This window comes from Hippichthys cyanospilos, chromosome 13 (assembly GCF_059441005.1).
Source record: "Hippichthys cyanospilos isolate Australia breed blue-spotted pipefish chromosome 13, RoL_Hcya_1.0, whole genome shotgun sequence".
NCBI lineage: Eukaryota > Metazoa > Chordata > Actinopteri > Syngnathiformes > Syngnathidae > Hippichthys > Hippichthys cyanospilos.
In genome coordinates this window covers 4,025,999-4,039,508 of record NC_142381.1, presented here as the reverse complement: position 1 = coordinate 4,039,508, position 13,510 = coordinate 4,025,999, and the positions used below count along the sequence as shown (strand labels likewise).

Sequence of the window (13,510 nt, the reverse complement as noted above, 5' to 3'; positions counted from 1 at the left end):
GAAAGAAGCCCAGGGCCAACCATCCGGCGCAGTCTTCGGTGCATGAAATCTGACTGTCAGGGTCCGCTGATCTACCTGCTCGTGTCGGTGCATTTCATTTGCACGCACACACAACGTTGCAAAACACACACACCCAGCTAGGTAATTGGACCCGTGAAGCTAAAAGACAAGTGTGCAATCTCCTTACCCAACGCCGTCCAGTAAGTGTTTTGTACGTGCGTTGAGCGTGGAAGTCGTTTTCTGCTTTCAGGCATGCCCTCTAAAACCAGGCAATTTCCTGTCGAGCAAGCGGACTGTGACAGCAGGTGCGTAATGGCTAAATCTCGGGAAACGGGCTGTTGCCAGAATCCGGCAAACTCAATTGTATTAATCCTCGGGATTAGCGGCTTTAATTCTAAAAACATTTGCTGTTCTAAAGGTTTTGTTTCCTATCTGAAAATGCCTGCTGCACATGACGTGAATGGTGAACTCTTTCAAGTTTGGGAAAGCAAACATTCACCGGATGGGAGCCACTTTGACTTTTAGGTGGCCTGATAAGAGACTCAGACCCTAATTAAGCTTTTGATCAAGCCAGCGGCGATACATAAAGTTGCTACGGTATCGCTCAAACCGCACTCGGTATGTCACCCCAAAGACCAATGAAAAAGTGCGGTTTTAATCTCCCTCGCTGACACATTCCTCCCGTCTTGCTTAGAGACACACGCAATTTTTCAAATGAGGGATGTAGATTAGAACAATAAGAGTGTGTACTCTGAGGGCGAGACTTAATGGAATTCTCACAGAATGTGTTGACTCCCATTATAATAACAGGTGGTTCTGTGGAGATAAAGTTTCAGCAAATCGTGTGCATGATGCGCCCTTACAACCGCACACGCACACAAAAGCGCAGCGTTGGTTGTGTGTTAGTTTAAAGCATGCAAAGGGGAGCCCATTAATCTCGACATTTCAGAAGAAGCATCTCTCAACAGACGTCTGCTCATATCCAAAAAACCTTTATTGTTCTCTTGCCTCTTTTGTATGGAGGTACTATACGGTCTAATAACGCAGTACTGTAGAATAGTGAGGTCAGACTGTTGTTGAATCTGGCCATAATTTCCCAGAACATTTCACCTCTGAAGGTGATACCACCTGTGTTCAATTTTGTTTTGTGATGCTACCACACAAGGGTACCAACGGTTACAAAATATGAGGACATATTTATTGTCTCTACTGCAGCAGCTCACTGCAATATGGCTAAATTGGCATGAACAATATAAGGCTAAGATACTTGTATGTTAGTTATAAATGATGAGATGTAACTTACGAATGACAACGTTTTTGCAATGGCGACAGACTAACGTCTTTCAGTGCCATGGACGAGAATTCTCGTCTTTTTAAATAGTAATAAAAATAATAAAATTGTGGTCAAATCTGTTTTTTAATGGAAAGTAGCTGACACCCTTGACTAGAGTTTATCTAATATTAAGTCAATTGAGCACTGCAGTGATAACTGTGACCATTGGATGGCAGCGTTGCCCTACATACAACACAGATATTACATACCTGTAATTCCAAGTAAGGATCGGAAAGCAACCTTTGATATGATACCTCCCTTGTTTACATAGACTTAGTACAAAATATTCTGTCGGATATCGCATAAAAGGCGCCGTAAAAGTAGCATAAACCTGTTAGCAACTTTAGCCAGGTAAGTTAGCTTCATTAGCTAACTTAGCCAACAAATCAGTAAGTGGACGTGATTGGTTGCGGCAGCCAAAGAGAATGAGTCACATCGAAATGAAGCTCCTACTACAGGTTACAAATTGCCCGTTATCTGATATATTTCCATTACGGTTATCGCCACATGCCTATTCTACAGTACACAGGCTGAAAATATCTCACTTTCATGATGCATTTTTTATGTCGTTTCCTAGGCCCCTAGACTGGGACATAACAATTGTCTGAGCCTGTTTAATTGATTTTTTTGTTTAAATGAAAGAAATCCGGTTCATCTTAAGAGTGAAATGAAAAAAACGAAGTCGCAGATACATGCACACACGTACGCCTAGACGCGTACACACACACACACACACACACACACACACACACACACACACTATAGAATGATTGCATTTCAGTCAGTGGTCCATACTTCCTGATGAACCGAATCTAAGCAATACACACACTAAGTATTAGCGTGCCTGGTGTGTGTGTGTGTGTGTGCACCCATGCAAAGACAGTCGGATGTCTTGCTGTGAGACTCCTGTCTTTCATCCTAATAAAATTATGATTGTTGTCTGCTCTGCTGATGTCTGTTAGCTCCCTCCACTTTCAAAGCCCATCTAAATGCTGACCTTGGCAATTCACTTTATTGATTCCTTCTTTCAAAGGCTAAGAAAGGCAAGGATAGAGTACTCTTACGAAACATCCTGTCTAAACCAATTACACTTTAAAAATGTGTTCATGAGGATTTTGCTCAGTGTTAAGGGATATTTTAACTGGATTTGCCATTAATTCAATTAATATAAATGACCATTCTTTGTTTCTCCGTAAGCTTGCATCTATCAATCAGTTTGGCAGATAAATAGTGCTACAAAGTGTACATATTCTGAAAATCTGGAAATAAAATGGGTTGGACTGGTAAAAGAGCAGATTTAAGGCATATTCTCAATTAAATATTAATAAGGTTGAAGGGTTTATAACATCTAAAATAAGGGTGTCCAACCGCAAATCCCGAAAAATTGCAGAAACTTGAATCACCCAGTGAAGAAGTGCCGTTGATCACAACACTCTCCTCACTGCTCCAAGAGACCCAAAGTTGATCATTAATCATTGATATTTTATGCTTGTTACATATATTTTGGAATCTTAAAAAGAAAGTTACAAAGGGAAGTGGTGAGTTTTTGCTCACTGCAGCTGAATAGCAGCAAGATACAAGAATGGCCCACTGAAAGCCATTACTGACACAACATGAATAACCAAGTGTGGCTACTCCCAGAAATACGATTTTTCATCCCTCCCTAACTGCCAGAGCCCGCCAAATTAGAGCTTAAGCTCTTAATGGACTCATTGGCAGCCAACTGGATGGTTGGTGGGGAAAAGATGAATCAGACGTTGGGGACCCTGATTTGTTCCGGAATTGCTTTTAAATACGATTATCGGTGCGATTATCGGACGTTTAGACTGCCTGGGGCAGCGATTATGAATTTTGTGGTTTCTGGCCACTCGTGAGAGCCGTTGTTTCACAAGTACTTGTATCGTACTCCTGGACAATCGAAACTTTTTAGAAATGGTCACAAAGCCCTGTTTCAGGAAAAATCATTTTTTAACTCTTTCAGTGCCATGGACCAGAATTTCTATCATGTAAAATACTTTGTTTAGTTCATTAATTATAATCTTACTTTCTTTTTCTAGGTAAAGAAGGGAATCCAATCTTTGATATGGTACCATCTATGTCTACAAATAGCAATACAATTTAATATTCTGTCGCCTTTGAAAATGGCATCAAAATGCTTGAACCCGATTGGTCTGCTATCAGCACTGCAAGAGTTAATAATTTCACATTTTATGCATGCAAAGTGGTGGTGACTGGATTCTAAAAGCTTGAAAAGTATCCATCAAGCTTTGTTAGCTAAAAAATAGCCAAAATATATGTTATCAGTGCTCAGCTATTGCAAACTACCTTGTTTTTTTTTTATTTGGATGATCGGCAGATGTTGTTTCAGAAATTGCTTGCATCTAAGTGCTAATGCCAAGTGGGAGTCCTACTAACACTGACCAAAGAAAACGTTTAGGGTAAAATGTACTAATTGTACATTTGAATATGCGCCTTACTCTGCTGGAAGCTCAAAACAATGTGGGTTTGGGTGAGCCTGCTACAAACAAGATAGGCTACCTTCTAAAGGTCTTTCAAAAGGTCACAGGAGTTATAATGCAAATGTTACACTAATGTGGCTCCTAGTGGTGGAATAATAATACCCCAAATGTTCTCTGAATAGTTTTTATGCTAGTATATGCTAGTCTGGAGCTGTTTATGTTCAGTAGCATTTTTTTTTTCTTTTCTTGAAGCGGTCAAATGTAAGAAAAGCTTAGAGGACATTTAAGCTGTAACATTTTAAGTTTCTCATAGCAGCGGGTACGAGCAATATAATGTCACGACTCTCTGTTTGCTGATAAAATGGAGTACAAATGTGTTTTGTTGGTAGCATCCCTCAGCTCTTGTCCCCGTCCACTGTCATCCCTCATCACTTTCTATCTCCGGCGCGGTCCTCCGGCTGGCAAGGTGAGATAACTCCACAGCAAGAGACTCCGCTCGGCGGCCCGGCTGGCGCAACGCAGGACACCAATCAAACTCAGCATCATTAGTCGGGGAGTTCATGAGGCAAGACAGAGCTCTTATCCGCTCGCACTAAAGCTGCGCCGTCCTAACTCATCCCGCACAAGCAGCAGATGCCCCGAGATGCCTGCCTCCCATTTGTGTTTACCTTCGCACTCAGACTGTGTGTGTCACAGCTGTAATCTGATTTGTGTGAGCGCTGTATTGTTGTCGACTGCTTTTGACGCCGTGTAGTTAGCCATGACATCGTGTTTCCACCGCCATGAATTAGATGTTTTTTTAAACCGGTGCTTCTCAAATAGTGGGGCGGGCAAAGTAATGCCAGGGGGACGCGGATGACCCCTGGAAAAAAGGCTTTGTTATGTCATGTGAAGTGTAATTGCAATCAAATAAGAATTTTTAACCCTTTTTTGTCTGTTTGTTTTAGGCACTTTGATACACTTGGTTATTTTTTTCTGTTTTAGATTAAGCTGTAACCTGTATAAACAATGTAAAAAAAATAATCAACAGATGTTGAAAGTTTATTTACATTGCTTTTTTCTTTTGTTAATGTTAAAAAGATCCAGGTTTAGGTATACCAATACCATTTTTATTGGTAATATTTTTATTGATAGTCAGTGCGACAAGTGGTGGGGGCTAAGAGTTTTCCCTTTCCTAGGGGGGGCTTGGCAAATTGTGGCTTATTGCTTATGATGACCACAGGTACTATAATTTCCTTGTTTTTGTTTCGAGATCGTACTTTTTTTTTTTTTTTTGCACAACATGATATGTTGCACTACATTATTATCACCATAGTTTATTGCTATTCATTTATTGCTCATTTATGGAATGTAGTCTGCTGCTCGGGGAAGTGAAGAGAATAAGCCTTTCATTGTATATGACAATAAATATCTTGAATCTGTTTGTTGTTTTTCTTTTTAAAGAAATCTACATTTCACAGCTATAAACAATTGCTCGGGCTAAAGTTGTAAAGCTGGATAGGATGTTAGTATGAACATAAAAGGCATGATGCTGCCATCTACTGGCTAATTTGTATACACATCCTCTTAACTATGAAATCTTGACATTTTCAAACAGCAACAGACTTGAAATACACAGCCCATCACTAAAATATGATTTTCCATTAACAATTAAGCTCCAGTGTCAGGCTGACCTGCCAGATCATTCATTGACCTTTGTCAGTCAGGAACCATCAAATTGGTTCACATTTCAAACATAAAGGTTAACTCGAAGGTCGAGATCCATTCAGAAGGTCAAAGTTTTTGCAAAGGAGGAACTGGAGCTATGATTTGTAACTGACAGATCACAATCATTTCTTGATGTTTTGTATCAAAAGTAAGTTCCAAGTTTTATACAAATGTGCATTGTCATCAGGGATGTGTTCTCAGAAGTTTTGCCCTGCCTTTTATGGTTCACGTTAAATTTTGTGACCTCATTGCTGTTTGTTTTGAGGAATTATATGTTAAATTTCAGCTTGTACTTATTCTGTGTTGAAAGGCGTTCATTTCCCTGTATCGTTAAAGCTATTTCTAACTATTTCTTGAGTATTTGTACAGGACAGTACAGTTTGAATTTTGCTGAGTATGATTTGACCCCATAAAAGAGCGGAACATGGTGAAACTGAGCTTCCTATTGAAGTTTAAGCCGCTATTTCTCAATTGCATGAATTGGTGCCGCAACATTAAAACAATTATTTTAATGATTCTTCAGAGTTTTCATGACATGCATTTAACATACTGCATCAGTAAAAGTTCTAAAAAAAAAATTTCCCCAAAAATAACATGTGGGCAACCTCTACTGGTTAAAGTTAGCTATGAATTGCATAACTTTTACATTATAAAATAAGATTCAACAAACAATTTAAAAATGCTGCCCAAGTGAAAATTATTAATATTTCTCAGTGCATTTTTGGCAAACAAGAGATGAAAAAAAACATTTTCAAGTGAGTTTCTAAAACTGTATGTGCAAAGCCTTCAGTGTGTGCTAGTTTGTCTCTGAGTATATCCAGAGAGTTATCATTCACTATTGTAACATATTATTGAATTATTTTGAATGTTTGTGAGTCGACATGGGACAATATCGGAATCTAACTTAATGATAATCTTGAACAAAAATACCACGTATTGAAATGACAGCTCTAAAATGTATACATACAAAATATTTTGGTAAATAGCCATTTTTGTAGATTATATAAACAGTTTTGTTTATAAATGCACAAAAATATTTTGAAAGATGACTAATTTGAAATTAACTGCTAGAAGTGATAGTAATTGATTTCAATCGTATACATACTGTATATATATATATATATATATATATATATATATATATATATATATATATATATATATAGAGAGAGAGAGAGAGAGAGAGAGAGAGAGAGAGGGAGAGAGAGAGCGAGAGAGAGAGAGAGAGAGAGAGAGAGATTAAGCTAATTATATTTGATTCTACACAAAAGATGGTTCTAGATCAACTTATTTTTACTGTTACTGTTTACTGCGATTACCCTCTTGAAGGCAAAGAAATGGGTCAGTTCCACACTTTGACCAGCAGGTGGCGACGCAGCCTCTTAGAGAGCCTCTACTATTAATGGCCACAGCGGGGCGCTGTTCTATAACACATTCCAAAGGACATCCAGTAATCGGTGCAAGAATAGCAGTGCACATGTTAGCTCAAGGTTGAGGGGATCGTTGACTCATGATCATTGCTGGATTGTGAGATTGGTTGATATATACGGCAAGTATCCTCACTAACTGGCAGCAAAAAGATGCAATGAATCCCTGGGAAGATTAAGGGAGGAACCTCCTTCGGTTCATGAGGTCAGCTGAAGGGACAATTCAAGGCACTCGTCATCATTGCGCACTTCAAGTCTGATGTAATCAAAGCTACTTAATCAGGCACTAAATCACAGATGTGACTAATGTCACTTAAAATAGACACCATGATCAACTCAGTATACAACATTTTACTTGTACTAATGGCATTTACAGTGAAAATAAATCCGTTAAGTTGTTAAAAAAAACACCTTTAACATGTGTGCTCTAACGTCAAGCACAAAGGAAGCAGAAAAGCATTGACTAAAAGTTATGACGAATTTTTGACGATGATAGTGGTTAGCCGAGTGATTTACTCTTATTATTTAATGTTCTGCTTGTTTATTGCACATTTTCCCCTGGGGGGGAGGGCAAGAGGTGAAGCCATAGGGGGTGCGGTGCGGATGACCCCGGGAAAAGGCTTTGTGTTTGTCATGTGAAGTGTCATTGCAATAAAAGAAGAATGTATCTTTTTTTTTTTGTTTCAGACACTTTGATGCACTTGGTTATTTTTAGTCTGTTTTAGACTCAGCTGTAAGCCGTATAAACACTGTCAAAATTAATTAAGTTGTGGAAAGTTGAATGATGTTGCTTTTTTTCTTTTGTTAATGTTAAAAAAGGATACAAGTTTAGGTATACTTATACAATTAGCGCGTCGAGTGGGGGCGCGAAAGGCTTAGAAAAATATAATTGAGAAGCACTGCTGTAAAGCATTATTATGGGATTCAATCAACGTAGTCGAGTGTCATCTTTACGATCCGTTACCAAAGGTAACCTTAGGTAATGATGCTGTGGATAATTTTCAAAAAATCATAAGGACTGATAACACAATGCCTCTTGTCTTTTAGCCATTAGATCATGAATATTGATGAAAATGAGGAAGAGTGACGAAGCTCTTAGTCATTCTCTCGCTCTCTCTCTCCTCTAACTCTCCCCCTCCCTCCCTAGCTCCCTTTAATACCCACACCCTGAATACAGACAAGTGTGCGCACACCGGCAGATGCTCAAGCTCCCTTCTCCCGTTCTATCTCGCTAGCCTTTCCTACTCTCCTCTCCGCTTGTGGATTTGAGCCCGCTCCTCGCGAGGATCATCGGTAAGAACATGCATTGTGTTTTCCGGCGTTTTACTCATGTCTGTGTGCCTGCGTGAGTTTTCTGGTTGCTCGTCGCTGGGAGTCAAACAAAGGATTGGGGTGTGGCTGGAGCACCGGAGGCAGCCTGCTGATGGCGGCAAGGGGACGAAGATATGCACAGGAATGGTCGTGCACATGGCCATGGACTAACAATGGGGATTTGTGTTTGAGTCATTGGTAAATTGAACTGAAACACTTGATGGCTTGGATCGTGAGTGACATTATCCAGCTGGCTTTGACACTAAAGATTAAAACATCGATTTGTGTCGCTGGACTCATTTCTACTCGGCGGGAGCCTGCGTGAGAGGGCTGTGAGGTTATAACGGGCGTGACTGGGCCACAGGACACGTTGTCAGACCTGAGGCTAGGTCGGGAAAATAACTGCAGTCGAGCACCGCTGGGTTGCAGGGGATGATGCGGAGGGACAGAACAAAGACTTCGGCCTCAAGCAGAAAATCGGAGATAAAGGAAAGAATAGGTAGGAGAGTCAAACTAGGCATGTGGGGCTTAGATGAGGAGGGTCTACATCATGATGGAAGCAGTTTCCACTCCATGTGGACGTGCGTTAGCCGCACAAAGCCACTCCCTTCTCATGCGGCCACTTGAGATGCTCGAATTTCAATCGTTTAATCCCACGGATAGATCTGGGACTTGTGATCATCCCATGTCAACAATAATACACTTTTTGTAAGATAAAATGTCATTTCAACATTCGACTCATCTGGTCATCGGCGAGGGTGACTTTTCATTTTGTCTTTGCAGCCGAAATGTCTGACAAGCCTGATATGACCGAGATTTCCCGTTTTGACAAGACAAAGCTGAAGAAGACCGAGACTAAAGAAAAAAACCCTCTGCCCACCAAAGAGAGTGAGTCTTACGGTCATTATTCCCTGATTAAATGCGTCTTGGAGTTTCTCTTCACCGCCACGGTATCAAACAACACACCGGCTCCAAATCATAAACCCAATGAACTCTTCTGTCTCTGTAAGTGCGATGCTGACATTTTTTTTCTGCCCCTTCTTCCAGCTATTGAGCAAGAGAGAAAAGGAGATGCCACGCCTTGACTGCGAAGCACATGAAGAAAAAAAAAGCTGGGATGCCACAGCAAAATGCACTTTGTTTTAGTTATTAGTCAAATCTCCAAAAGGCTGCTCTTGAGCTCCCAGGGGTCGTATCCTCTCATGGAGTCTCTTTACCACTTGAGGGAAAGGGGTTAGCCTGGTTGCCTGCTTCATTCTGTTAGCCCGTAGCTAACAACTCACCAATATTGCCAGACAGGCGAGTGGTGTTGTGATGTGGCAGCAGAATGCAAGTAACCAGACAATAGGGGGGATGGGGGGGTTCTTCTGATAAAGGACAACCATTGCAGCCAAACCACCAAGGGTGTTTTCTTAATGTTTTTTTTTTTTTTTTACTTTTCATTTTGAAATAAATAAAGATGTGGAGCCTATTGATCGTGTGTGTTTTGTCAGTCTCCTCAATATCAGGATACAAAAAGGAACACACTTGCACTCGCTAATCTGGACACAAATAGCTACAGAAAAAACAAGCACATAAAACATTAGAACAGTAGTTACATACTCTGTAAAACAATGATCAACATGTTTTCCAGTTTTTCCGAACACACCAAAATCGTTTTCTGCAAAGTCTATTAGGGGGGGAAAATGATTTGTTTCTTTCTTTAAACAAAAGCAAGGAAAATTAAAACACTAAAAAGAAAAAAAAAATCAATTAATATATAACCAGGTTAACCAATTATTAAGATCATCATTAGCCACACCCCTAGTTAGTACTGTATTATTATAGAAGCGGTAGTGGTATAAACGAGTGGTAGTTTTTTTCCTTTCTTTTTTTTTTTCTACAGATTGGCAAGTGGCTCCAAACCAATCAATTGTCACATTTGCCCAAGTGATTCGTCAGCATAGTTTCAATAGCCCCTTAAGAGAAACACGCCCATGTCTTTAGAGCATTGTTCGCATGTTAATAACCCGTTAAAATGGTTAAGAGTTCCCTTCATTAAAGACATAATGTGTCCAAGTGCATTTGAATTAGCTGGCAATTTCATCCTATCCCGGTTGAGAGTGAATCTATACAGTTGGTTTCAGTCATATTGCAGGATTAATGTTACGGGTGATATGCAATTATAGGGATTATCTTCACCTATTTATCTCTTCTATAGTGTTGATGTTCTCGCCCAGTCGTCCATTCATTGTTCTGCGCTAAGCGCATTGTTGTTGTAGGGGATTTTGAGTATTTAATTTGGAGATTTTGACAAGTGGAGGGGATTTTGTTTCAATCGAATGTTAATCACTACTGGGCAAGGTCTCTCAGGCCGAATAAGAAATGACCGTAACTGACGAGATGAATGTTGATGGCCGCAGTCAAAGCTAACTGAAGAAAATAATCAGAAGAGGTCGACGTAACGATTAACAATCCCAAATGTTCATTTTGGGACCTGGATGTGTCAAAGTATAGTACGATTAACACTAAAAGCTCATTCTGCATGTTTCACGTATTAAAGCTCTCATGGATTTATAACCTTGTAAATTCCAGACTGTTTTCACACCAGGTTGTTTCTGAAGGAAACATCTATTATCCTATTATCACCAACATGCCAATGTCGGCGATGTGTGAAGAAGTATTTACATGACTATATGGGCTCAGCTCCAGCAAGACTTTATGGCTTTGTCATCACCGTGCGCCCTGTGGGACACTGGTGCCATTTCCCGAACATGAAAGCAAAAAGAACAACTACACCATGTGGGCAAAAAATATCATCCAGCGTTTCAAATATTAACATCTGCAGTACTTAGTATCTTCACTGCAGGCGACATATCATAAACCTTGGCCGGGGATCTGTTAGATATTGGATTTTAACGTGGAATTATAAAGTAATTACATGGTGTCACTCGGTAAGAAAGTGGGGAGCAAATCGATGCAGGTGAATTAATGAGGGGCTGTTGGAAGTGTCTGCGTTCTCTCTTTGAAGTTACACTTATGCGAGGATGGCTCCTATTTGTCTACAGGCCGGGGCGGTTACTGTTGTCTTTTTCACAGTGGAGCGTTACTTGTTCGACAAATCTGTCAATCACAGGGCCCACCACCATATAAGAAAATCAGTGTGGAGCTTGGGGTACGCTTTTAGTATGCCGCTTCTCTTTTTGCTACACTCATCTAGGACTTGAATAAACAGGATTGTGGATTACAGTCATGGGGGCCTGGACGCAGCATATTGTGATGTTTCTCTACATCAGTTGTATTTTACAGTCTGCCTCCACATGGTCAGTCATTCATACTTTTGCATGGATTTACTTTAATGTACTTTAAATATTTCATTTGACTTTGTGCTCATTTTTGTTATTATTCTTGGGCTCTTTTCCTCTCACAGGACAGTGAATAATTTCCTCATGACTGGACCAAAGGTAAACACGTCTTTGATTGATGCAAATTCCACAAACAACTTTAGTGTTTGATTGAAGAATTAATAATAGTGCTCAATTGCATTGTATTCAAGGCTTTTCTTACCTACGCTGGCAGTGTGCAAGTGGGTGCGCAGCGTGGAATACAAGAGTGCAAACACCAATTTGCTTGGGACAGATGGAACTGCCCGCAGAGTACGCTCCAACTATCCACACATAACGGTCAGCGAAGCGGTAAGAAACGATTCGTCATTTTCAGCAAGCGGTAAAAGTGAGAACCGGCTAATTGAAAAAATCCGGGACAGTTACGCAATATTAATTGAGAAAAACATTCGCACCGGCGTCGGCCTTTCCCAATTGCAACGGGGTTGCATCTTCCGCACGCAGAACACGGGACAAATTCAAACGCATTTGTCACAACCGGTGTAACTAATTTTAGTTTTGTTTCTGACTTCTCGTAGCTACAAGAGAGACATCATTTGTCCATGCTATCAGCGCTGCAGGAGTAATGTACACTCTTACCAAGAACTGCAGCATGGGAGACTTTGACAACTGCGGCTGTGATGATTCCAGAATAGGACAAACAGGTATGACGCCAGCATATCAAATTAGGTGATATATGGGCTGTAAATTTATGTTTATTTTTTTCGTCTTTACTTTTTTTTTTTTAATCTTCAGGAGGCAGAGGATGGATTTGGGGAGGCTGCAGTGATAATGTGGCGTTTGGAGAGAAGATTTCCAAACAGTTTGTGGATGCATTGGAAAATGGTCATGACTTCCGTGCGGCGGTCAACTTGCATAACAACGAGGCTGGGAGACTAGTAAGGCATTCAATTGCTATAAGTCAGTTTAATAAACACTGCCCCGAGGCTTTTTTTTTTCTGGTTATGGTTTTGATTTTGAAGAATGATCATTCTGTCCCGTTTAGGCAATTAAAGCTACAATGAGGCGAGCCTGCAAATGCCACGGAGTGTCTGGAAGCTGCAGCATCCAAACCTGTTGGATGCAGCTGGCTGACTTTAGAGAGGTGGGCACTTACCTGAAAATCAAGCATGCCCAAGCAAAGAAGTTGGAAGTAGACAAAAGGCCGATGAGAGCTGGGAACAGCGCCGACAACAGAGGCGCCATTACCCACGCCTTCCGAAACATCCCGCCGACGGAGCTCATTTTTTTCGACGACTCTCCGGACTATTGCGTCAGAAACCAGAGTCTGGGCTACGAGGGCACCGAGGGACGGGAGTGCCTGAAGGGAGAAAAAAGCATGCCGCATTGGGAAAGGAGGAGCTGTCGTAGGCTGTGCTACGAATGCGGCCTCCGAGTGGTGGATAAGAACATCGAAGTCGTCAGCAGTTGCAACTGCAAATTCCATTGGTGCTGCACTGTTAAATGTGACAAATGCACGCAGGTAGTCGCTAAATATTATTGTGCGCGCAAGGCAAATGCCAGAAAAACACACAACAAAGCGAAACGAAAACACCGTCTGCGTAGACTTTGAGTGACAGGTCAGTGTTGCTCGGTTGTGACGTATTTTCATCTATTGGTGGACTATACGTATTGCACTTCATGCTATACACTGGATTTTAAACACCAATCACTGTGTTTAAGAACAAATACTTAACGCACAACGGCATGTTGCGGGTACTTGGTCAGATTCGCCTCTAAACTGTATTGTATATTAAACTGACAAATAAAATATTTTTTTAATGATACCAAATGATTAAGTTTGGTTAGTCGCGAGCTATTTTCACTTGTATATTGCTTTCATGCAGCTTCGGAAGCAAAATAAACTTAAGGCAAAACACCAGCTCCTGAAGCGCGCATGTAGGCGTTTCC

General features: G+C 40.7%; 2 protein-coding genes across 2 annotated transcripts; both read left to right on the top strand.

Annotated features, from left to right (window-relative positions):
- Positions 1-7,115: 7,115 nt before the first annotated feature.
- On the top strand, positions 7,116-9,708 carry tmsb2 (thymosin beta 2). Its single transcript, XM_088431505.1, has 4 exons — positions 7,116-7,131; positions 8,074-8,219; positions 9,021-9,125; positions 9,285-9,708. Exons 3-4 carry the CDS (start codon positions 9,026-9,028, stop codon positions 9,320-9,322), a joined length of 138 nt encoding a protein of 45 aa, XP_088287631.1. The 5' UTR covers positions 7,116-7,131; positions 8,074-8,219; positions 9,021-9,025; the 3' UTR covers positions 9,323-9,708.
- Positions 9,709-9,832: 124 nt separating this feature from the next.
- LOC148413522 (protein Wnt-8a-like) lies at positions 9,833-13,173 on the top strand. Its single transcript, XM_088431503.1, has 6 exons — positions 9,833-11,539; positions 11,647-11,680; positions 11,773-11,911; positions 12,139-12,264; positions 12,356-12,498; positions 12,606-13,173. The coding sequence occupies exons 1-6, from the start codon at positions 11,469-11,471 to the stop codon at positions 13,170-13,172; spliced, it is 1,080 nt and encodes a 359-aa protein (XP_088287629.1). The 5' UTR covers positions 9,833-11,468; the 3' UTR covers position 13,173.
- Positions 13,174-13,510: the final 337 nt, after the last annotated feature.

Bases quoted from the DNA above. Each gene is read 5' to 3' on its own strand.
- tmsb2 (XM_088431505.1), top strand. From the start codon at position 9,026: ATGTCTGACAAGCCTGATATGACCGAGATTTCCCGTTTTGACAAGACA. The intron at 9,126-9,284 runs GTGAGTCTTACG...CCCTTCTTCCAG, and splicing joins CCCTCTGCCCACCAAAGAGA to CTATTGAGCAAGAGAGAAAA.
- LOC148413522 (XM_088431503.1), top strand. From the start codon at position 11,469: ATGGGGGCCTGGACGCAGCATATTGTGATGTTTCTCTACATCAGTTGT. The intron at 12,265-12,355 runs GTATGACGCCAG...TTTAATCTTCAG, and splicing joins TTCCAGAATAGGACAAACAG to GAGGCAGAGGATGGATTTGG. The intron at 12,499-12,605 runs GTAAGGCATTCA...TGTCCCGTTTAG, and splicing joins ACAACGAGGCTGGGAGACTA to GCAATTAAAGCTACAATGAG.